General features: G+C 39.5%; 1 protein-coding gene across 7 annotated transcripts in view; it reads left to right on the top strand.

Annotated features, from left to right (window-relative positions):
• The window catches only part of ppp1r12a (protein phosphatase 1, regulatory subunit 12A), a 74,791-nt gene that overhangs the window by 29,081 nt on the left and 19,886 nt on the right, over positions 1 to 25,824 (top strand). For 4 of the 7 annotated variants that reach the window (XM_088348599.1, XM_088348602.1, XM_088348600.1 and 1 more), the window contains exons 2-17: positions 7,734 to 7,864; positions 9,102 to 9,220; positions 14,525 to 14,684; positions 15,080 to 15,224; positions 15,295 to 15,369; positions 15,439 to 15,527; positions 15,589 to 15,755; positions 15,943 to 16,055; positions 18,341 to 18,571; positions 18,636 to 18,727; positions 19,565 to 19,678; positions 20,042 to 20,194; positions 21,710 to 21,886; positions 22,575 to 22,727; positions 23,278 to 23,368; positions 23,437 to 23,818. In XM_088348599.1, coding sequence (XP_088204725.1) covers positions 7,734 to 7,864; positions 9,102 to 9,220; positions 14,525 to 14,684; positions 15,080 to 15,224; positions 15,295 to 15,369; positions 15,439 to 15,527; positions 15,589 to 15,755; positions 15,943 to 16,055; positions 18,341 to 18,571; positions 18,636 to 18,727; positions 19,565 to 19,678; positions 20,042 to 20,194; positions 21,710 to 21,886; positions 22,575 to 22,727; positions 23,278 to 23,368; positions 23,437 to 23,818 — 2,392 coding nt within the window. The remainder of the gene's footprint in view (positions 1 to 7,733; positions 7,865 to 9,101; positions 9,221 to 14,524; positions 14,685 to 15,079; positions 15,225 to 15,294; positions 15,370 to 15,438; positions 15,528 to 15,588; positions 15,756 to 15,942; positions 16,056 to 18,340; positions 18,572 to 18,635; positions 18,728 to 19,564; positions 19,679 to 20,041; positions 20,195 to 21,709; positions 21,887 to 22,574; positions 22,728 to 23,277; positions 23,369 to 23,436; positions 23,819 to 25,824) is intronic. The other 3 variants (XM_088348601.1, XM_088348605.1, XM_088348606.1) reach the window with 2 other exon arrangements.

Raw genomic sequence — 25,824 nt, 5'->3', positions numbered from 1 at the left:
AGGGTAAAGAGACAAAAGTCCCCTGCAAAAAAGCTAAGATGAAGAAGTTTGACGAAGCTTTTAAAGCAATTCACTACGGCCTTCGAGAGGGACGAGCAAAGACCAATGTGCTTGCTATGTTAACAACGTTGGCAGAGAATAGCACAAAGCCAAAAACATAAAATTGTCACTTAAAGACATTACAACCTAATCATGCTGCTATGACTCCTAATTTTCTCTTTTCAGTGAAAATTTGCCAAAAGGCTGATTTGGCATTGACGGCAGTGACGAGTAACCACCAATATTTAGCAATCGTTTTTTGTCCCAACCAATATTTTGTGATCAGTAAAGGGTAGGCGCAAGAGCATTTTTTTTTCTTCAGAGGGTGGCATGACAGAAAATAATTGGGAAGCACTGGCGTATGCTAATATTGGATTTGGCTGTACGCAAACAGGAAGTCAGTCACCCTGAATGGCATAAGACCTTCTGCCCTTTTATACATTACAAAAAGCATTAGGCACTATGACCTTTTTATGTTGTGATTCTGTTAACGTTTCTATCAATCATCATTATTTTATCAGTACAAGCCAAGTTTTTGGCACCAAAACCAACGGTTGAATTGTTTTAAGTTTTTGTCTTTAATGGAATGTATTTTTTTAATTTGTTGTATAGCTAATTGGAAATAAAAATTAAACAAACTTCAGTTTTTGAATATATGAGATAAATGAAAATACTTTTCTAAGATGAATGGAACACAGACGCTGCCCGACTTACAAACGACGATCGTTCGTAAATTGCTTCAGTGCTATGTTTTGTATATCTAAGGTTTATACAAGTATGTTTAAGGCTTGTATGCGTAACTTGTATTGTTTTGTCCTAAAGAATAAACATTTCATAAAATTATATGCTCAATTATAAATAATAAACATAAATAAGGTTAAGTGTAACTTTTGGAAGATGTGTTTCAAGAGGTCCTCCTCCGTGGTAAAAAGTGGCAGAAAAAAAGCGTTCTGACCATTTTCTCAGCCACATCAAGCTTTCTTATTCCACTTTAATTTCAAAAGAAACTGCTCTCCTCTTAACAATTTACGCCAACCACATTGAATGGATGCATGAAATATTAAACAATGAAAACTTCAAAATTTTGAGCGCGCTGGAGCATCAGTACACGTAGCATTGTATGCTTACATACGAACTAGAAAGAGGAAGATGATTTTTTTTTTTTTTAACTTCTGGGTGGATGCTGGGTGACCTCTCATAGCGCCACACGCTGGTAGCGGAGGAAAGAAGCGATACAGTAATGTCCAGTACTCGGAAAAGGTGCACACAATACAAAATGTAACTCACGGCAATGTCCGGGTTTTTTTCGACATCCCCTAAAAAATGTTTTTGGGCTTTAGATGACTAGAAGAAGGTAAACTTAATTTACTTGCTTTTTGTGTACCACCTACTAAAAATGAAAGTCAGTATTACTCTGTCCTGCTATAAAGTTTTGCGCGTTTGCGCTCCTTTTTATATGCCCATCTTTTGGGCTCCATGCGCGCCTCTGCCACACTTTAACGCCTCTCACTGGCTAAACTGGTTTGAAAGACAAAGTGACTCACTGCACCTTTGAATGCTCTGCTGTCTGCAGTTTGTCTCCATCACGTTATTAGGTCGGTACTGTGCAAACTGGCTGCATTTGCGTATTTTTTCATCAGTGTGCTAACAAGCTTTAGCTTAGTGGTACAGCACGAGTGTCACATATGCATATACTGGTAGCTCAATGTACCGGAGGTTGGTTAGGTACAGTAGCATGATACAAGGCAAACCTGAAACGGATGTAACTAAAGAAAAATAAAGACCTAAATCAGAAGTCCAAAACTCACAGCCTGGGGCTATTGCAGCCTGCGGAATAAGTTTGAGACACCTTATATGAAATTGTTTTAAAGGAATGGTGTATTTTTTTTAAGTGGCGGTCAGGAATCTTTTTTACCAAAAGAGCCATTAAAGCAAAAGAAAGAAATATTATTATTTAATTTTTTTTTTTTTTTTTGGGAGGGAGGCACACCATATATTTTTAAGACAAAATTCAACAAAACTGCAAGCCCAACTCACCGGTCAAAAGCTAATTCTTCAGCACATTTTATATCTCTGTATGATATATATAGATTTTATCAATATATATTTGATCAAATCTATGAAATGCCCAATTTCTTGTACAAATATACCAGATAAAACTTTTTACTCTCCCTCAGTTACTTAAGAGTGTTGGTGCTCATTTTTGTCCTGAATATAAAAAAAATAAATAAATGTAAAAATGTCTCAAAATACTGCAAACGAGATATATACCGTATGTACCTACAGTGCTGCCTGCACTGGGCGAGGGGGAAAAAATGCGCCGCCTCTACCCATTCCTATCACTCACCCAATAAAACTGCTCTAGTTACTTTGCTAGAGTTTTGGGGTGTTTACAGTTTGTTCTGTGGGTTTCTTAACAATTAATATATTGTTTGATAAGCTTCTTTACCGAGGATTCTTTATTGATTTTACAGCCAAAACGGGGTCTGTTGGTGTGACACCTTGACTGTTAACTGTAGTTGAAAATGGCCTATATATATTGGATGAAACACTCCATTGATCAGTGATGTCTCTGCTTTGCACGTCCTTCAATTGGATATGCATATAACCACACAGTATATAATTGTGCAAGTTCGATTTTATCTCTGAGCCAGTTGGACTCGTGAAAAGAGCCATATATGGCTCGCTAGCCATCGGTTCCCGACCCCTGATTTTTTTAGAACCTCTTGTGTTAAAAAACATTAATTAAAAGAAACTGTTTAAGCAAACGGATGAATAATGATATCAATTTGCATTTACCTTAAAATAATCGTCTGAAAAATTAGCATTAATTTAACATAAGATGAGGCTCACAAAGAGGGAGCTCACATAATTGTTGGCCATCTTGCGGCTATAGGTACCTTTTTTACTTGCTCTTTACTTTTCTTTTTTACCTTTTTAATTTCCTTTTTTCCTTTTTGATATAAATTTTGTTTTTGTTTTCTTCCCTGTTTTCTTTTCTTTGAAAAATGCTTGTGTTAAACTATGAGTATATTGGGCAATTTTGCTCGCGTTGAGCTTCTGAAATTTATAATCTTTCTTTGTTCTTTTTACCACTCTCTTTTGATTGCACTACAAAATACAGCTACGTCTAGGGGTCACTTTCATGTATGTTCAGCCCACACCATTTATGTATCCATTGATTACTGATTTTATTGCTTTTATTTTTACATAAATTCTTAATATTCTATTTACGTATCTTTTTTGTGTAGCCAATTAAGAAATATACACGGTATTTTGTGTATTTGTGAAAACACTTTTCACATTAATGTCATGTCATCAAAATTTTTATACAAAGGCATGTTATGTAACATAAATCACATTTTCTCATTTCACATGAGGATTAATCATGAACCCTTTAAATAGCAAGGGAAAAAAAAATCTAAATTGGCATAATCATATGTAGTGTGATATAGATTTCATTATTTTTTTATTTTTTTTCACTGACTCATTTATCAGAGCTCATCTTGTGGAAACCCCGATTTTGTTCAGTCTCACCCACAATCTAGCTGCGGCGACCCTCAACTCAACTGAGTTTGAGACCCCCCGGCCTAAGTATTTTATTTTTCATCAGTTCCTTTTGTGTACTATTTTTATCAACGTGGGTGAGAAAAGCACTAATAATCAAATGACACAATTTTTAAGCTACTAGACGTCTTTATCACCTGAACTATTTCTGAGTCTTTTAATACGTTCTGCATTAGAACTCTGTTAATCGTATTGCATCTGACTAATGCGGCTAAATCGTAACTGCATCTCCAGTTGTTCATGCTTTTTTCGGAAACGAAAAAGGAACAAGAATCAAATTGAACCAGAACGGTAAGACCGATGCAATCGAGAGAGTCAAATAAAATGTGTGTTTCGTCCCCTAGGAACATTCAGAGCCATCCATGCTTTGGAATGTCTTCCTTTTTTGTTGTATTCTACCTGTGGCAGAAGATGTTTCCTTCCCGCGCACACACATCAACAGTGAGATAAGCCGAGCACAGATGCTCTGCAGCCTTGGCCATCTATGGCCGTGTAAACCAACCAAATTTGGACAAGGATTGCAGGCAGATAGATATGTGCCCCAAACGTGAGGCCACTTTGTGCGCGCGTGTGTGTGTCTATATAATATACGTGTGTGTGTGTGTGTGTGTGTGTGTGTGTGTGTGTGTCTATCTGTTGTCAATGACTTTGTTGTCATAGCAACCTCTGGAGAGGGAGAGACAGTCCAGGCGCTGTGTTGAAAGATCGTAGGGTGAGTGGGATTTTCATGAGCGCACTGTGGCGATTTCAAGGCAAGTGTAGCTAGGAGTTCACAAGTTTATTTTATAAGTAGTGGATGATTCGGTAGCATTTGGATGAGTTCTTTGTACACTTGCTCAGTAAAACATGCAAATTGCAGGGTTTTTTTTGTATACGTCCTCCAAAAGCTCCTCAAACAATTAACTGAAAGATAAATTGTCGCAAACTATAATTGTAATTTTTTTGTGAAATGTGACAGTTGGTTGGGTTTGCAGCATTCTACCCGTATAAGTTTAGCTCATCAATTGAAGTCATTGCTTAAATGAGAGTAATATGTTGGCAAGCGGTTTTATATCAAAGGAACAGTGTGTAATATTTGAACACCAGATGTCACTGTATCGTGTTGTGCAACCGAAAACGAGAATTCAAATTGACCAACATTTTTCTTATTATGTTGATTTGATTGATTTGACACAAGGTCATAATGCATTTAAGATCAACCCCTTTCATAAACAATTGTCAAAACAGAAAGAAAAACTGCTGAGAGGAAAAATCTGGAGCATATCTTGCTCCCGTCCCCTTGACAATGAAAACACTTTTCACATTTATGTCATGTCATCAAAATTTTTATACAAAGGCATGTTATGTAACATAAATCACATCTTCTCATTTCACATGAGGAATAATCATGAACCCTTTAAATAGCAAGGAAAAAAATCTAAATTGGCATAATCATATGTAGTGTGATATAGATTTCATTAATTTTTTTTTTTTCACTGACTCATTTTATTTTTTCGACTTAATCCCCCTCATTTTTGATCATGTCTCAATTTAGTGTTCAATTATGGTCTTCCTTTTACAAGGTTTTAGAGCAGGGGACCTGGAGAGCTGCATGTTTTGGAGGTTTCTCTGCTCCAACACGAGTGACACCAATTTTCAGCTTGTTAGCAGGCTTTGTGAGAGCTTGATAACGATCCAGATGATTGGAATCACCTGTATTGGAGCAGAGAAACCTCCAAAACATGCAGGACATGCGGCTCTCCAGGACCGGGTTAGCCACCCCTGTTTTAGAGGATACCCGTACCTGCAAGATAGCGGACAATCATGTCAGCTTTTTGTAGGTGAGGCTAATGTTATGTAAAATAAATACTTTTCTTAACCTATGAGTATTTAAAAAAAGATGATTATATGATAGTTCATATATTTTTGAATTATTTTTTAAAATCAATACTTTTTTCATAGTTTTATTTTCCAGTAGAAGGTCATAGATTATACACAAAGGCATTGACTGCCATTTTTACAATTCTTAGGCTGGTCAAGACTAAAGTACCGTAAATTCCGGACTATAGAGCGCACCTGATTATAAGCCGCACCCTCCACATTTTAAGAGGATAACCGCTTTTGTACTTACACAAGCCGCACCTGTATATAAGCCGCATGCGCCCACATTAAAACATGAAACACAATCACAAAATTAATCCAAACCCTACTTTGAGTCCCGCGATTTTAACTGAACATAAAGTACACAGTTTAAAAACCACAGCCGACAAAATGAACGGAAAATGATACCGGTAGTTAATGTTTGATGCAGACCTGCAGAGTCCGGGTCCTGTTGAAAGTAATCCAAGAAAAAAAAAAGTGTATATTTCCAAAGGTAAGGGTGGGAAAAATATATATACACTATTGTCTGCCGTGTCCACAAACACTCACCTTTACCGGTCCCCACTTCCCGTCATCCCCCGCATCTGTTACGCCCCTTCTTTTTAATTGGCCAGTTTAAGACTTATCAGAATAAGTGTCCAAAATAAATACAAATAAATACATTACAAAAATATACAGTTGCAAATACATAATATACATGGTTACACATATTTACAAAGAAAGACGGTACACCGAGAGTTTTCAAAGCTTTAATAATAATATTCTAACTTTCATCCCAAACCGAACCTGTGAAGGGTAGCAAAACTCTACTAACAACACGCTCGCAATACAGTTAACGTGTCTGTTAAAAAAAACATACCATACATGTAGGAATCACGGTAAACCGTTCCAATCTTCATCTCTATAACTGACGTCATCAAAGTTGTCCTTCTTTAGTATGGGAAAGAGATTTTGTCATATAGACGTCGTCCCACGCTCCCTTATTGAAAAACACGCTAGCAACACGCCCGCAAGGTAAAGTTTGCGCGCAGTAGCTCTGTTTCCTTCTTTATCGGACTGCTCGATTGCGTTAAGCTTGAAAGCTGCGTCATGTGCCTTGAACTCGAGCGCCGCTGGCGGCTGTAAGAAAAATAACATAAATTAGCCGCATCACTGAATAAGCCGCAGGGTTGAACGTTTGGAAAAAAGTAGCGGCTTATAGTCCGGAATTTACGGTAGTGTCCATGAATAAAGACAAAACAGTCCATGGGCAAACCAACCCATTATTTTGAGACCAAATGTGGCCCCTGGGATGGTAGTTTGAAGCCCTCGCCTTAATATGAAAGTGTAACGTAAGTGCGGCCCACGTGAATTATCAATTTATTTATTACTGATTGATGTGTTCACTTTCCCAATAGTAATATGATTTGTTATCAAAACATGTGTAATGCATGATGAAATTAAAGAGCCATCCTGAAGTGCTGATGTAATGATATACAAAAGATAAAAGTTATTTAATTCTTTCTTTTTTTTTTTTATATTTTTAATCTTATTTTGTGTAAACAAATTCTAAATTATTTGAGAACAGTGGAATGTTTTTTCAGAACCCAATTTTGGCCCACCCAGAAGCTATTTCCAGCGTGGTCCCCAAGTAATTTGTGTCTGAGACCCCTGCTTTACATCGTTGATCTTCGTTCCCTATTATCTATACTGGACGTCTAGTGAAGAGCTGATAAATTAAAAAAAATACCATAGTATGATTAAGTGGCCATTTATGTAAATCACGGATAGACCAGTTTAGTCATTGCCAGCTTACTTAAATGGAAAATGTAGGATTCATTGGCACTGAATTTAATATCAATGTTTGGTGTCCGTTGCCGCCATTGTCCGTGAATGTTGACGAGCTTTTTTGTGCCATACTTTGCCTATGCTCAAATGGTGGAAAGGCTATTTTTGATGTCATGCACTTTCCGGACAATTTCAACATCTTACCTAATGCTTACTATTATGTGTACAGTAATGCTAATTGTAATTCACCCTGGTCAATCCTGGAAGGGGGATTACCACATGTGAGGTCCTTTTCAAGGTTTCTCTTTTCTCCTCACACTGAGGGCTTTGAGTTGTTCCTTGCCCACATGCTGGTTTAAGATCAGGTAATTGTGTAATTTTGTAATTGTAATCCTATGCAGTCCTTTGAGACATTTTTGTGATTAAGGGCTATATAAATAAATTTGACTTGACTTTTGTTTTCATGTAAAATTACCCATTGGGCGTCTTTCTTTCTACAGGCCTGCATAGATGACAACCAAGATATGGTGACGTTTCTGGTTGAGCACGGGGCCAACATTAACCAACCGGACAACGAGGGCTGGATCCCCCTCCATTCTGCTGCCAATTGTGGATACCTGGCCATTGCAGAGTGAGTGGCGTAACTTTAAATATCAGGGAGGGTATGGGAAGCAGACAATTTTGTGAGTTAAGAGAGAGCTAAGTTTGGCTACCCCCTTACAGCCTGACACATTTAGATTTTTTTTCTTATGAAGTGGGGGGGGGGGGGGGGTTTAAGGGTTATTGTTCTATCTTCGTTATTCATTATCCATTATCCGTTATCGGTCAGTTCATAATACGCTACAAAGCCTAGGAGCCGGGACACTTACTCTCAGCCAAAAGGCCAAGCTAAGGTCCTAGCCCTAAAGCCTTGCTGCGATGAAGTGAAGGGAGTGAAATTCCATGTTTTCCATTCGCAAGCTAAGTGGAGCCACGAGTGAGAGCAAAGGGTCAAGTTGCTGGTCAGACTGGTGACTTATGGAGACTTTGTGTCACAAAGGGAAGAAGATAAAGGCTCATTTGAGTCCATCAAGCCAGCAAACAACAACTTGGAACCACAAAGCAGCCAATGTCGATGTGCTAAGCAAGGAGGTTAAAGTGCGAAGAAGGGCCTGTGGGTGTGTTCCGCTTATTTATTTGGCCAACAAAAGTATCTGCATAATTGTGAAACACTCGTCATTGGCTGTAATTGTTTATTTAACCATTTTATTGTGGATTGGAATGTGTTAATAATGATTTATTATCCTATTTAATTTTGACCCAATCCACACTTGGGGAATGGTTGTGCTGATTTGGACAAGATTAAAATAGCCGGGTGTTAGTCAATGAGTTCCTGCACTTACATGCTCTTAATTTCACTATTGGGTCATCATTCTTGCCCAGAAGATAGATGATTAGGTGTTTTTATAATTTGCTGCCGTAAATGTGTTTTTTTTTTATTCCATTGTATTAATATTTCTTTTAGCCCTATGGTATCCATGTTGTATTTTACCATCTCTTTGATATTTGACAGTGTCGGGGCAGAAAACCGGAATCCTAGTTTATTTTTTTGTTTGTGAGCTTGGTCCAATCCCCAGTGTTAAGTACCTGATCTACAATTCAAGTATTGAAGTAAAAGTTTATTGATGAGGCAAGCAGTTGCTTATCGATTAATACCACTAAAGTAATCCGTATAACGCACCACTATTTGGTACACTCCTTTCACCTGCCCTTGATTATTCTTTAAAAGTTCTCATTATAAGCTAATAAGCCAAAACAACCCATGAGGTCTCGGTATCAGAATAAAAATTACATTTGTTTAATATGTGTTACCATATCTCAACTGGCAGGTACCTCATAAGCCAGGGAGCCAATGTGGGCGCGGTCAGCAGCGAGGGTGAGACGCCGCTAGACATTGCTGAGGAGGAGGCTATGGAAGAGCTCCTGAAGAATGAGATCAACCGGCAAGGTATGGTCAAAGACAAATTAAATACGCAATCTCCCATATTATTTTATGAGTGGCTAATTTGGAAGTTGGCCATTTTAATCTAAAAGTGGTTAGCAGCGTTTAAGGGCATTATGTCATGCATGTATGACAATGTGTTGCTCACTTCTTATTGACTGTCAGTCACCTGCTTGGTTTTTCCACTCGCTTTCATAAGAGCAAGTTCTCTGAAAAGTCACATCTTTTCTATTTTCAGACTCTGATGTCTTCCCCCACCACTGCATATTTCAAAGACTTTACCGTGAAAGTAGACTGGCCAAGCGCTGTGGGGTTTGCTTAAGCAGTGGCCATTTTTAAACAGCCTAAAAATTGTGAATACAGTGGTACCCCGGGTACCACATTGTATGCAGACTTTGCATGAGTGCTTGAAATCCTTGAAAATGCTCGAATTTCAATGTTTTTTTTAAGGTTCGTAAAGTGCTTGAATTTGGGGTGAAATGCTTGTAAATGCTTGAAATTTTTGGTATGTTTTTCGGCAATCCGCCAGGCATTGAATAAAGAAAAATAACATACATACCAGACTGCAGCAAACAATAATGGAGTGGGGTACAGTTATTCAGTTTAATTTTCTTTTTTATGCCACAGTCAGTGAATTATAGCTGGTGGTTTTGCATTTAGCTTATGGATCTATACAATTTTCTGGTGCTTTTTCCTACAGGAAGCACTTGGTGACCTCAAACAACAGGGCTATGGTTTAATTCACAATGGATTTTTCCTTTAAATAATACTGTAAGAAATTCAAAATTGGCTTTGAAAGTCTTTAAAGAGAAAGTGTGTAATATGAAGTGCCTCATAGTGGTAAAAAAAACATTGATTTGACTAATGAGCAAAAATAAATGAATTGTTATACCAATATTAGTTTTTATAAACATTCAGAGGCCGAGACATTTGTATTTTTTTGGCATACTAGAATCCATACCTAGTAGTCACCACCACGTTTGTCTTTTATCTTGCTGCTTTGCTTTGCTCATTTGTTAATGGTTTTCGTTCGCTTTAGACAATACATTGCCATCTAATGGTCAAATATTACACAATATAACTTTTAATGAGTACTTGAATTTGGCCATGAAAACAAGGTACAAACCCTAGATGTGGCAATATTAGACCATGAACGACTTAAACAACATTATGGTCTCAAAAATTAAACTCTAGTCAAATTGAATATTCTGTGCTGGCTTGTGTTTAGCCCATATTTCGAGTAAAGCTTCCGCTCGCCACATCAAAAATATCGTTTTAGTGGCTAGCTACGCCTTTAGAGGTTAATGCTAGATAATTTAGCAGCTAACGCTCGTTTCATGGAGCTCATTTACTGATACGAAGGCTTCAATGGGGACACCCCTACAAGCCTCTGTTAATTTAAATGCTTTAATGCTTAACCATGCTAATTTTGATGAAAAGAATTGCACTACTTAAACTTTTTCATGAAAATAGATGCATTTCATTAATTGTCTGATTTTTTTCATTTTTTTTATTTTTTTTATTTTTTGGTGAAACACAAAAGAAAAATGGCCCTGCGACTAGCTGGCAACCAGGTCAGCTAAATACAGAACCAGCAGCTATCATTCACTGAATGTGGCCTAAACAAAAAAGAAACTTAGTAACGGTACCCAATTCCATTATTGTTTTCTACACTGCCTGAAGATAGCTGGGATGGGCTCCAGCACTCCCGCGGCCCTACTGATGATAAGCGGGGCAGATATTGGATGGATGGATAAAAGAAAAACGGTTAAAAATGCTCTACTAAGCCACAACTGTCATTCTTTTGGTAAAATCTGAAAGGAAATTGGTAATACATGTGCTAATTGGTCACAAAATAATGTTTCCTAGTGAATTGCAATTAAACAAATCATAATTTTGTTTCTAATAATAAATCCTGCTATATTTTGCCATATACATCCCGAGGTTTTGCTTACATTTCCATAAAAGTGCCCCACATTCAGTGTATTAAAATTGAATGGCTAGAATCACATGTTCAGACCCTCCTTTTATCAAATATTGGGTGGATAGTGCAAATGGTGCAAAATAATATTCAATTATACAGGGAGTGCAGAATTATTAGGCAAGTTGTATTTTTGAGGATTAATTTTATTATTGAACAACAACCATGTTCTTAATGAACCCAAAAGTCTCATTAATATCAAAGCTGAATATTTTGGAAGTTGGAGTGGGGCTTTTTTAGTTTTAGCTATTTTAGGAGGATATCTGTGTGTGCAGGTGACTATTACTGTGCATAATTATTAGGCAACTTAACAAAAAACAAATGTATACCCATTTCAATTATTTATTTTCATCAGGGATACCAATATAACAGCTCAACATTCACAAATATACATTTCTGACATTCAAAAACAAAACAAAAACAAATCAGTGACCAATATAGCCACCTTTCTTTGCAAGGACACTCAAAAGCCTGCCATCCATGGATTCTGTCAGTGCTTTGATCTGTCCACGATCAACATTGCGTGCAGCAGCAACCACAGCCTCCCAGACACTGTTCAGAGAGGTGTACTGTTTTCCCTCCTTGTAAATCTCACATTTGATGAGGGACCACAGGTTCTCTATGGGGTTCAGATCAGGTGAACAAGGAGGCCATGTCATTAGTTTTTCTTCTTTTAGACCCTTTCTTGCCAGCCACGCTGTGGAGTACTTGGATGCGTGTGATGGAGCGTTGTCCTGCATGAAAATCATGTTTTTCTTGAAGGATGCGGACTTCTTCCTGTACCACTGCTTGAAGAAGGTGTCTTCCAGAAACTGGCAGTAGGACTGGGAGTTGAGCTTGAGTCCATCCTCAACCCGAAAAGGCCCCACAAGCTCATCTTTGATGATACCAGCCCATACCAGTACCCCACCTCCACCTTGCTGGCGTCTGAGGCGGACTGGAGCTCTCTGCCCTTTACCGATCCAGCCACGGGCCCATCCATCTGGCCCATCAAGACTCACTCTCATTTCATCAGTCCATAAAACCTTAGAAAAATCCTTCTTGAGATTTTTCTTGGCCCAGTCTTGACGTTTCAGCTTGTGTGTCTTGTTCAGTGGTGGTCGTTTTTCAGCCTTTCTTACCTTGGCCATGTCTCTGAGTATTGCACACCTTGTGCTTTTGGGCACTCCAGTGATGTTGCAGCTCTGAAATATGGCAAAACTGGTGGCAAGTGGCATCTTGGCAGCTGTACGCTTGACTTTTCTCAGTTCACGGGCAGTTATTTTGCGCCTTGGTTTTTCTACACGCTTCTTGCGACCCTGTTGACTATTTTGAATGTAACGCTTGATTGTTCGATGATCACGCTTCAGAAGCTTGGCAATTTTAAGAGTGCTGCATCCCTCTGCAAGATATCTCACTATTTTTGACTTTTCAGAGCCTGTCAAGTCGCTCTTCTGACCCATTTTGCCAAAGGAAAGGAAGTTGCCTAATAATTATGCACACCTGATATAGGGTGTTGATGTCATTAGACCACACCCCTTCTCATTACAGAGATGCACATCACCTGATATGCTTAATTGGTAGTAGGCTTTCGAGCCTATACAGCTTGGAGTAAGACAACATGCATAAAGAGGATGATGTGGTCAAAATACTCATTTGCCTAATAATTCTGCACTCCCTGTATATTTAAAATGTTTTTATCAGGAGTTTGTTCTGTAAGCTTTGATCTGCTCATTTGGGTAACCTGAGCCATTAGGCATTTTTGCAGCCCTCCGACTGATGCCTGAGCTTTTGAGCTTGTCTCCACAGCAGAGAAATTACTGGCAACGGTTGCAGCATTATCCAACTGGAAGTTGGTAACACTATATGTTTGTGCCGCAATGTTTTTAACACTATTGGCTCAAGTGGACATTCACTCCTTACCAAGAGATATGAACAGCTTGATATGTTTATTTTTTGACTTACCTAATATACATTTATCATTTCTGGTTATCAGGTAGACAATTTACTGTTAAAAAAAATCAGCAGCTTTAAACTGCTCCAAGTTACTCTACTAGTTAGCTGACCATCTTCTTTGTGCAGTCCTTCTGGGAGGCCATTTGGCTCTCTTCTTTTTATAGACGCTGTGTAGGCATCTTACTAAGAGATCAGAGCGACAGCCCGCCATGCTAGCAATCCATTCCCAAAATTCAGTCTGTTACATTCTTGTATAGTTGGCCATTTGAAATCTCTGTATCATTGTGCTGCATTCGTGCAGAAAAAACTCATAGATGCTGACCTATTGTCATTTGCTTTATTTTACTTGTTTGTCTCTAATTTGATATGACTTTCCAAGATGTGCCTACGAGCAACTAATAATTCACACAAGATCTCTTTAAAGAATCTATTGATTTTTACTTGGAAACTTTATTCTCTATATTTTTTGGTAAAATTTTGTCATCTTTTTAGTTCAGAAACGGTCAATAATAAGCTTACTCTCAAACATTTTCTGAAGAGGTGGGACAGTACAAATATCAGCCTTTTTGTTGAAGCCTGATAATATTCACGATGGTAGCCTAACCTAGTGGCCAATTAACAACCACGAGGTAAACATAAGATAAATAATTATTTGGAATATTAAAGAAATTGTCATGTTAGGTGTTCAAGGAGTTTAAAAAAACTGCAGCAGGAAGAGATTTTATATACTATTGTTGTCGTAGCTCTGAAAACATTTTTTGTTGCATTTGCTGTTTTTGCAATGTGGATAATGGTAAATAATATGAGGTGAGGAAAAAAAGGACCAGAGGCAACAATTACAGTTGATGGGGATTGGAGAAGTAAGAAATCTGATTTAAGCAACAGAAAAGAGAATGCACAGTACAGTGAGTTGAAGCTTTAATTGAGGGAAGTTACAAGCAATAAAGTTTTAGGGTTCCATTAAAAGCAACTCTTATGCAAGAAGATAAGTGCCCGATTTGAACTAGTTTGTACCCACCCTGTATTAAAAACACAAATTGAGCTTCATGTTTTGAACCTAAAGGGAGCCAGTTTTTCTGCCAAGGGATCCAAAGAAGTGTTTGTCTTTCCCCTAAGCCGCACCTTTTTGATATGGCCCCTGCTTACGTTTCTTATTTGGTATTAAAACTCACTGATTTAGTTTAGCAAGCGGGCCAGGTGTCTTAAGAGACAAAGCAGGCTTGTTTGTTGTTAGGCGGCGGACACATTGACCCACTTAACTGTCCGCTAACTCACTGTCACGTTGACGCAACATTGGCTTGAAAAACCCTTGCTGCAAACCAAAACAAGGGGATGGTGCAGAATTGTGCTCACCAGCCAGCTGTGTGTTTTTTTTTTTTCCTTCTGTATGGCAGGCGTGGACATCGAAGCGGCCCGCAAGGAGGAGGAGCGCGTTATGTTGCGCGATGCCCGCCAGTGGGTCAACAGTGGCCAGATCCAGGACATCCGGCATGCGAGGTCCGGAGGAACGGCACTCCATGTCGCCGCCACCAAAGAATATGTGGAGGTTTTAAAGTAAGTGCTCTGGCCAGTCTCCCGACCAACTTTCTCTTAGCTTTCAATACATGCAAAATGTCAGAGGACAGAAAAATGTGTCCATCTGGTCCGGGAATTCAGCCAGCATGCTCGACAGACATGATGAATCTGAAAGCTCAGATGTTCATTTCATGAGAAAATTGGATCAAATTTGCTTTCGGTATTTTTTTTAAATATGTATGCAAATTTAGAGGTTTGAATTGCACAATTGTCTCTCCTCTCTCTTTTGCCAACTGTAACTGTGTTTGATTGTGAAAAGCAAATATTTTATCCTACATTTGGCCAGAGATTCCATCTGCTATTGGAGTCCAAAAAACACAATTTAAAACAGATTGTAGTAGTGTTACTAATTACATTTTTGGAAAATTGCACAGGCTTTTAATCCAGGCTGGGTATGATGTAAATATAAAGGACTATGACGGCTGGACTCCTTTACATGCAGCGGCACACTGGGGCAAAAAAGAGGCCTGCCGGATACTAGTGGAGAACTTTTGTGACATGAACGTCATCAATAAAATGGTTTGTTCCCTCAAAATTCACTTCTCTACATGTATTCAGGTTCTTTTAAAAAAATATGACTTTTCATCAGGGTCAGACACCTTTTGACGTCTCTGATGAAGAGTTTCTGGGCTGCTTGGAAGAGCTGCAAAAGAAGCAAAATCTGGTATGGGTTTCACTAAATGTGGCTCATTGTATGGTACATGTTGAATGTCATTCGTAGTCTTTCTTTCAGCTGATCAGTGAAAAGAAAGACAAGACGTCACCCCTGATTGAAACTACCACCACGGGGGACAACAACCAATCACTGAAACCACTAAAAAGGTAAGCAGAATGTCACACATTCCCTCACATATGGTGCTAAAGCAAAGGTACCACCATGCAGCAAAGAAACTCTACTGCTGGAGCCCGAGAAGAGGGCCCCGCACATTGAGACCCTCGAGCCTGAGAAGGTAGATGAGGACGAGGAGGAAGAGGAGGGCAAGAAAGATGAGTCCAGTTGTTCAAGTGAAGAGGAGGAAGAGGAAGACTCGGAATCTGAGAATGAATCTGGTAAATTATCCACCGGTCGTTGATTCAGGAGTTGATTTTAGACCATTGCATGAAAACAAAACAAAATACAATCAAAGTTGAAATTAAACCATTTTGAAAAACATTTTAAACTTAAGGTTTTCACTCAGATCTCCTGAGCATTGCTTGTCTGTAGATGTAAAATCTCTCTCCGATGTATTCTTTCTAGAAAAGAGCAAATATTCTAGCAACAACACAACACCGGCCCCAAACAGCATCACCGTATCCTCCCCTACTGATCTCACCAACCAACAAACCAGCCCTTCATCACCGACTAAGAAGGTATCGTGCAACAAATGGAACTATCAATCGAAAAACTACAATTTAAGTTCATTAATTTCCTGACCTAATATTTCAACTACTCTGAGCTGCTTGGGTAGAAGAAGTATGAGGGACTTGAATATTGTCCCAACATCTAGCTGATGATTTGAAAAGTAATTTTAAAGGGAAAGTGTGTAATATTTGGTCCCTCCTTGTGGTACAAAAAACTTTCATTCAGCAAAAAAAAACATTAATTTGAAGGCAAAATATGTGTACATCAAACAAATGCAAATTTTGAGTGAAAAATAAATAAAATCATAGTTAGATAAATTTATTTCTTTTACCTTGTGGAATCCCTACACAGAGGTTGCCACCATGTTTGTTTAGGATCTTGCTGCTATGTTGTGCTCTGTGTCACTGTTTTTGTTCGCTTTAGCCAACAGTGCCATCTAGTGATCAAATATTACACACTAAGGCTTTATTTTTCTAAGTAGTAAGCACCATTTCTTTAACTCTTTGAACTTCTGTAAAACTGCAGTCCCTTGCATTATGTAACTGAAGGTTTTTTCACAAAAGTCTTGGAGTGGTCTGGCAGTTGCATGCCTCCTCCTTTGATACTGATACTGAAAGTTCAAGAGCTGCACTTAATCTATTTGTGATGATACACCTAGATCGGTAAAGCATCTTTTCTGTTCCTCTTTAATATGCAATTGTATTTTTAATCCTCCTCTGAAGCCTAGTAACCCACGCAATAATCTTTTATTGGGGAAAAACATGTCCTGGTGGTCACAGAGTTTGGCAATGGGCAGGAATGATGGTGTGGTGTTAGTAGACCTCAAAAAAAGTTCTTTTGCTGATTCTTCAGTTTTACACTCTTAACCTCATCCCTTTTTTCTCTGTATCTCTCTTATCTGTCTCTGTCGCTGGCTGTCTTTCTTTCTCTCTCTCTGGCTCTATCTGTCTGTGTGCCTCTGCTGGCTTTGTGTCTTTGGTTGGCTTTAGCTTAATTGTGTTGCCCCCCTCACGCCTGTGACGGAGTTGGGCTGTCCCGCGTTGTGGCGTCAAGGCTTGCGCAAAACTGGCATTTCTCTCGTGCCCAAAAAAGCCACGGTGAGGCCAGTTTGTTGGTGTGCATCGGAGTGTTATGTTCTCATGCACTTATACTAAACAAACCCAATACTTCTCCTTGTGGCTGTCCTGGATTGCTCTGACACTCTACAGAGAAACTTTATTGTCCACATTTTTTTCACCCCTTAATACATGATTGTTTTGTCACTTTGCTTTTGTGTGGGTTATGATTTGCTTGTTGTGATTAGTTTCGGAGCACAATTGTTGTTGCTTTAAAAGAAATACCATGAGACAGAGGTGGAAGACAAAAAACTAATGTCAGTCATCTACTGTTCGTAAATAGGCTTTTATTACATGAATTTAGTCTTATTTCTTGAAATGTTAATGGTTCTCTTGACTAGCGTATTTTGAGCGCTACAAGGCACACCTTTGTTTCATACATACAGCGTACCAGGCTATAAGGCGCATTCAATTATGACTACGTTAAGAGCTTCTGCGTGCCCGTGAAGATATAAATGCACTGCAATGCAATAATATGTGCTGCTGACCAAAATTGCAAAGCCTCATATGCAATGGAAATCGAACCCGAAAATAAGCGGTGAAAGTACTGACACATCACCACTGGACAACCGGTGAAAGAGATGACATGCGAAATGGCATTAGCGCTTATCCATTATTACACTATTTAAACTCACGGTGCCAAAGCTGACATGCATAGTGCACTCTGATTTGTACAACTTGTGGTCTAGTCTGCACTCTCACTGCCACTACTGGTTTGATTCCCGTTGCATACAATATGTTGCAATTTAGATCATGTTTTATTGACTTAGTCAATCATTGCATCAATGTGTTAATATACCATAAACTTTGTATGGTAACGCATACCTAAAATTAGTATATCCAGTAGTATGTCTGCATTTCCAATTTTATCTGCCGGTGTATGTATAAGGTGCACCAGGTTATAAGGCAAACTTTTAAATTTCTGGCAAATTCTGTGTTTTAGGTGCACCTTCTATTACTCAAAATACAGTAAATTTGTATCCTTAGAAGCTTTTTCGTGTTGAAACTTGACTTGCACAAATGTGAGTTACCCCCACCTCTGCCATAATGCAAGAAGTAAAACAAGTCTGCTTACATGTGATCCTCTTAACAAGCGTGTCCCCAAAAACTGATTTTTAACCTGATTGACTGTCACTGCCTCAAAGTCAAACACTACTACTGCGCAATCTCCTTCCTAGGTCACCACCCAACCCGCCACCAAAGTGGCTTCAAAAGTGGAGGAGGAACAGAAGGATGAGTCACCAGCATCCTGGCGCCTGGGCCTGCGGAAGACGGGCAGCTACGGCGCACTGGCTGAAATCACAGCTACCAAAGGGGTGCAGCGGGAGAAGGACACCACGACGGGAGTAATGCGCTCTGCCTCCAGCCCACGCCTCTCCACCTCACAGGACAACAAAGACAAAGAGAAGGTTTGTCCACTAAAAGATTGAAAATATTCTCACTGTAAGTGCAATTAACTGAAATTCTGGACAGGAGAAGGACAAGGGAACCCGGCTGGCTTATGTGGCACCAACAATACCTAGGAGGCTGGCCAGTGCATCTGACATTGATGAGAAGGAAAACAGGTGCAAAAATCAAGCTTTTTGTGGCTATAATATAACTGACGGACGGGTTGAGTCATTGGTTCTTAACCGGGGTACGATTGATGCCTACAGGATCGTGAGTCAGTCTCAGGGGTTCAGTGGAGTCTCTGCTGTGGAGGTCCAGACACACAGACTAATAATGTCTATTTGAAATGACATGGTCTGCTTGGCCATCACAGGTTGCAGATGATCTTGTGTCATTGCTCGTTCTATCATTGCCATGTGGAATTTAGTGCACTCAGTGGTGGTCCACTTGTGAATGGCGTCATAGTATGTTGTGTATTTACTTTGTTCATATTTTACTCCATACTATGTCGAGCAAAAAAAAAAGGTGAAGATTTGATTTATAAGGACACTGCCTGCTCTTGGATTTGTACCCATCACCAAACTGATCCTCACAGCATCATCTGAAATTGCGTGCATAATCTGAAAGCAGGGCAATCCAAACAACGGTGATAAAACTCTTTTAAAGTCAGCTGCATTCAAAATAGGGAGTGTGATACTCTGAACACCAGCCGATGGACAATTATCCCATATTGCGCTTCAAATTACACCATCAGCTACAGAATAGAGGACATGATTCTTTACTTATGTGGATGGAGATCTGAGATAAACTATTCCTTGAATTAAAAAAAACAGATATTATATTTTGTTCTCAAGTAGGGTTCGGTCAATGCACACATAAATCTGGTGGGGTTCGGTAGCTCCAACAGGGTTAAGAACCACTGGTTTAGGTTATTAATAAAAGGCACAACAAAAACAATTATATCAACCAAAGTGTCTTTAGAAAAGAACTAAGACTGGTGTGTGCTTACACAGGGACTCAACTGCATTGAATCGAAGCGGCTCGTACACGCGGCGGCGCTGGGATGATGACCTTAGAAACAGTGAAGGAACCACCTCTGCCAACAGAACATCCAACTACCAGCGAAGGTGAGCCTCCATCGCCCTCTAAAGACCAAATGAGGAGCTGCTCCGCCTTAATTCACATTTGTTGAGGTCGTCATTACATAAATGATAAACACTTTCATAAATTCAGCTGCATGATACAAAGCTGCGTTCATGTCACATACGATTTTTTGGGTGACTCCAAATTTGGAACAAAGTGTCTTATCAGATGTATAAATTTTTTCTGAAATTTTATAACCTGAAGCTTCCTCTCATCATCACCTGCGTGACATGAAGGCAACATGAGTGTGGCACAAAATGTGTGTGTTAATTTTATTGTGTTTGAGTGTATCCACTGTTAACATGCTTCTTCCACCCCTGACCCTCCTGCCTGACAAACACCGCCAGCACGTCCCACACACTTGCGCTAGGGCGTAGCGGCAGCACGCGGGACGTGCCAGCCAAGTCTTCGTCCACCTCCAGCTTGGACCCTAACACCTGTAACACTAAACCATGGCAGCCGCCCGCCTCCCACTACCAGTCATACAGCATTTACCGCAGGTACACTTAGATATGCCTGCCACCAATACTGTTGGACTTTTGAACAATGTGACTGCTATTAACTGCGGCCCTCTACTTCCTGTTTTGCACACCTAACACAAATAGCGTTTGCAAATATTGGTGCACATTTAAGGCTAGAATACTCCTTTTTGGTAGAAATCTTGATAAAGTGTTGTCCCGACATACTTGAGACCAGGCCTGGGTGCTTTAACAAAATTTGTCATCAAGGTAAAACATTTTTTATTGGTCAAAATCTGATTATCGCGTTTATACATTTTATGTCTAATTTTTGCCCCTGAGTGAAAGTTGACAAAATCTGATGCTGCTTTAACCAATCTTTAATGTCAGAACAAAGACACATGGTGACAAACTATTACTCCGCATTACACAAATGTGAGTCACATTGAACAAGTGAATACCTTCTCAGAGTGAGAACTGGTTGCACATCCTTTGTAGATGGCTCTCTCATGGAACGTTTTTTTTATATGGAGTTTGGTGATTTTTAAACCGCCGCTAGAACTTGTTAGGTCCTAAATAGTTTTTCCTTCAGCGTATTCTAGCAGGCGATACTTTTTAAATGGTGGAATTAGTATGTCGTGTTGCTGTCTTGGTCAGCAAAGTTTGTAGTGCATATCGCAGCTGTTTTTTTTTCTTTTTAGGACACCCTAAGTAGCCAAAATACCCCCAAACAATAAAAATGAGGGGCTTGTCCTGTCTACGAATATTTCAGCATGTTTATCGCTCATTTTGACCGCGTTGTATTTCTTTAGCTTCGACTCTGTGTGAGCTGCTTCTGCTATTCCTGCGAAACGATTGGCTGGTCCTCGTCACCTTCTTCGTCTCCTGACTGTTTGTCTGGAACTTGTTTTTTCATTGTATAGCCCCCATTTTTTCCAGTGGTCAGGTGGTAATTTCAGTTTAAATTATAAGCTTTTATGGAATGTTTTTATTAGTTATCGTGGCAAAAATTACAAGGAGATATTTGTCGATATTGTTTTATTTCCCAGGCATACTTGAAACATTATAATTTATGCAAATGTTACTTTTATTGTGATTCCCGCATGAGGGACCAAGTAAAACCACCTGAGTAGCCAGAATACTGGTTCTAAAAATATATCATAGGCTACTGTATTTTTAGGAAATTTGTTTTCTAACTGGCATGATCTTTAGTGGTTGACTGACCGTATTTGAACCTCTGCTAATCATAACCTGGAAATAACATTTTGCATTCAGAATGCCTATCAAATTGGTAGCCCTTTGCACTTAATTGTAACAAAGTAGCCCTCAACTTAAAAAAAGTTGAAGATCCATGAGTGAGATACACTGTACGAGTGCGTTATCATACAGCCTCTTCATACAGCCTCCTGGTGACCATCGTGCACACACCAGAAGGTCTTGCACAATTCTCTATTAAGTGAAGCAAAAAAGTGATTATAAAACCTACTGATTGAAAAGCAGGAAAGTAAATCCACTTTATAACTATCGGTATTTTTGATGCATTTTTACACCCCATAGCGGCTCTTTTGGCAAGCGATCTGACGACTTGAGTTCCTCGACAACAAGCACCGCCTCCTTTACAACAACAACCTCCACCTCTTCATCATCGGTTACCTCACCCACAGGCCATCGTGGCCTCGTCTCTAGCCTGGGCTCTGCCTCCACCCGCACTGGCTCCACCAGTCTCACCAGCAGGTAGCTTTCTTTCAACACATCCAGATGTCAAAAATGAGAATTTTACGTGACACGGCTTGCTATGAATGAGTTCAACTTTATAGTATACTTTATTTTCTGGACTATAAGGCACACCCAAAATCTCCAAAGGGGCCAGAAATTTGAACCTACATCTTATAATCCGGTGCTCCTTATATGAGGCAAAATTAGAAAAGTGTTACCACATCTGTGCAATTATTGATTAGTTGATACATTTATTTTTGACCAAAATTGCTTGGCAACGGGGATCGAACTAGATAGCAATGATAAGAGGACTGAATTCTAACCACAAGGCCGCTAAGGACCTGGATGGTTGTTCATAATTGGATGCAACGGGAATCGAACCTGGATCGCGCCGGTTCCCATCCACAAGACTGTTAGAGACACCTGCGAAGGCATTAGGTCTTATCTCATTACTACACTATTTCTAGTCACTATACCAGATATGTGAAAGAAATGAGAAAAAAAGTGATTACAAATCAGTGATGTATTCAGTCTGATTAATCTATGCACAAATGCAATATTTTTTGTGCAACCTGAGCCCTTACTGTAGTTTTAATTCCAGGAACCCTACAGTATGAAAAATATTGTAAATATTGTATTGACTGCATGTCCCCTAGCCTCATAAGTAATGCAATATATAAATATAAAATCTGTGCCCTTCCAAAAGGTACTGGTTAGAGGATAGTGCAGACCGGGAGAAAGACAAGGAACGGGAGTCGGCCGCTGTTCTCCCCACTATAAACACTGGCTCGACCACCACCACAGTTGGCACACCTGGCACCAACATCACGACAACTGGCACGGGCCCTGAACGACGCAGGTAAAAAAAAATGCTATCAAACAAAACTTTTTATAATAGCCGTTCCTTGCTTTCATTTTAGGTTTTGTCATTATCGCAGAACCCACTATAAAATGATTTGAAATGTCTATGTTGAAATGGACTGTACAATAGTCCTATAGTAATGACACTTTTGGAGATCAAACAGCTTTTTTAATATAAAGCTATTTGCCCATTTACATGGATTTTCTCACTGGAAAATGGCCCAATAAGAGAGAAAAGCAATTTACAAAACCACAAGGACATTCATACACAGCCGCTAGTGGCTTGAACTCAGTTAATCAACAAAGCACTTGACCAATATTACCTTTTCGTTTGCTGATGCAACCTTCACTCACCAGGCCAAGTCTAGTTTAGTATCTACTAAAATTTTACACCCACCCATGGATCTTGGTTTCATTTTAAGAAATTTCTTTGGTATGTTACACACAAAAATCTTTAATGTCTCTGCAAGCGCACCAGTAAAGTAAACCACTTGCTTCATAACTTGGCCTTAATTTAACATTCCTTTTTTCATGTACCCATTTTGTAGGTCCTACTTGACACCCGTACGAGATGAGGAGTCTGAATCACAAAGAAAAGCTCGCTCACGACTGGCCCGCCAGTCAAGGAGGTCTACGCAAGTATGTTGCTTACTTTTCCCTCCACCCTCATCATAAGAAATAGGAATAAAAAAAAATCTCTTTTGCAGGGCGTCACTCTGACTGACCTCCAAGAGGCTGAAAAGACCATTGGCAGGAGTCGTACCCCAAAAAGCCGCGAGGACGAGAAGCAGGACAAGGAAAAGCAGGAAGAATCCAAGGAGGACGACTACCGACCAAAGTACCGCAGCATTGAAGATGTACGTTCTACATTCATCTCCTATTTAACAATCTCTCATTTATCACTTTTCAACACGCCTTCTTCTTGTTCCAACCAGCGCTATCGTACCCCCTCTACCACAACATCCTCCATTTATACTGCATCTTACTCCAGCCCTCCACTGACTTCCAGTACCAGCTGCCTTAACAGGCCTAACAGCCTGACGGGCATCTCTTCCTCCTACAGCCGCCTTTCCAGGGACACAGAAAAAGGTAACGACCTCATTGTGTGTCGATGTACCTCACGGCAATCTTTTTAGATTCATTCTGAATCCGTCCATGGTGATAAAAAGGTGTTTTTTTGGACACTGCTAAAGATTAGGAGTATCATAAAGGATCCTGGGTTGTGTTCATTTGAAGGAAAACACTCACTTCTTTGTCTTGCTGTGACAAAGACTGCTTTTTCCCTTTCAATCTCCTGATTATTAGAGACTATCCCAGTTATGTTTTTCAATTTTAGTTTCCTATTCTATTTAGTTTTTATTAAAGTTATTTTTAAGCCAACTGTGATTCAAACTGTCACTTTCAGCTGAGGATAAAAGGCACAACATTTAAGAGCAATAAAAATGTATTTTACCTAACTTTCTAAATTTATGGATAGACTTCCTGAATCAGGTGGCTTAATAACAGTAAAACAAATGTATACTATTCAAGTGTTTTGATGAGATTAAAAAGAGTGAAAGGAGTCAAACTCAACATCAAAGACGTTCATAGTCAAGTCATTTTTATTTGTATAGCCCTTAATCACAAAGAGTCTTAAAGGGCTTCACAGGTTATTACACAGAATATTTTTTCAGACTATTATTACACCATCCCGATCTGGAACCTACATGAGGGCAAAGAAAAACTCAATAACCTCAACATGAGGAAAATTAAGAAGCCTTAAGGAAAGGACCGCACATGTGGCATCCCCCTTTCAGGATTACCAGACAGCAAAGGATGTTGCAATCACAAATAATACAGAGATATTGTCCAAGAAAAGTATAGGTTATTCATATGCTATAGAGTAGAAGTGTGTTTTAAGCTTAGATTTCAACATTTCCACTGAGGTTGCAGAACGGATCTCAGGGGAAAGAGCATTCCACAGCACCGGTGCCCGGATGGAGAACGCTCTCGAACCAGCGGAACATTTCTTGGCTCTTGGGATCACCAGAAGACCGGCACTCTCAGAACGAAGGCTTCGGACCGGAACATAGGGGGAAATCAGATCTGAAAGATATGAGGGAGCAAGTCCATGTATGATTTTGTATAATACTAAGAAGACCTTGAAATCACATCTTAGGCCAACAGGGAGCAAATGCAGGTTAGCCAAAATCGGCGTGATGTGATCGGACTTTTTTGTCCTAGTTAAGAGCCTCGCTGCAGCATTTTGTACCAGCTGAAGACTCTTGATTCTGGACTTCGGGAGAGCAGAGAGTAGTGCGTTACAGTAATCGAGACGCAAGGTAACAAACGCATGAATTATAATCTCCACATCCGACTGAGACAGTATAGGACGAATTTTAGCAATGTTTCGAAGATGGAAGAAAGCGGTTCTAGTAATTTTCTTCACATGTGTTTGAAAGGACAGATCGGGGTCAAATATGACACCTAAATTTTTAAGTGAACCACTCTGTGTGATTGACATTTGTCAATGTTCACAGCAGTTTTTGAGAATAAGTCACAGCATTTAGATGGACTAATAACTAATATTTTGGTCTTTTCAGACTTGAGACGCAAGAAATTGAGTGACATCCACTCTTTTATCTCAGTCTGTAAATATTATATTGACTTTTTGATATGGATGGGTTTAAGAGGGGGATCTCAAACTCGCGGCCAAGCAGTGACAAAGGTCTTCAGGGTCTGTGTTTGTTTGCTGTACCTGGTCACAGCGCGTTTTAATGTCTCTGCCATGACAGACTCATCCTTGAATTCATGTTCATGTTTCGTCTCGTAATGACGTTTAAAACTTGCTAGGAGGTACAAAGCTCTCGAGGCATAATGCACAAAACAGCACGGTCATTTTTTGCATAAAGCCCCATTCATCTGTCCTCGCTGGCTGGAAAGAACGAGATGTTTTCGCTCGAGCAGCCGTCGTGATTCGAGTCATTCCTAAGACTTAAAAAGTGGTCGGCGGCGCCCTCTGTTGGCTGCGGCTGCATCGGCTCGCTACAACGGGTCAGGTGCAATCGACATTTCGTTCTGTGTACATTGTTACACAGAATGACAATACAAGGAAA

Source organism: Urocampus carinirostris, chromosome 11 (assembly GCF_059441175.1).
Source record: "Urocampus carinirostris isolate Australia breed hairy pipefish chromosome 11, RoL_Ucar_1.0, whole genome shotgun sequence".
Taxonomy (NCBI): Eukaryota; Metazoa; Chordata; class Actinopteri; order Syngnathiformes; family Syngnathidae; genus Urocampus; species Urocampus carinirostris.
Note: the sequence above shows the minus strand (reverse complement) of the source record. Positions and strands in the feature narration are given on the sequence as shown.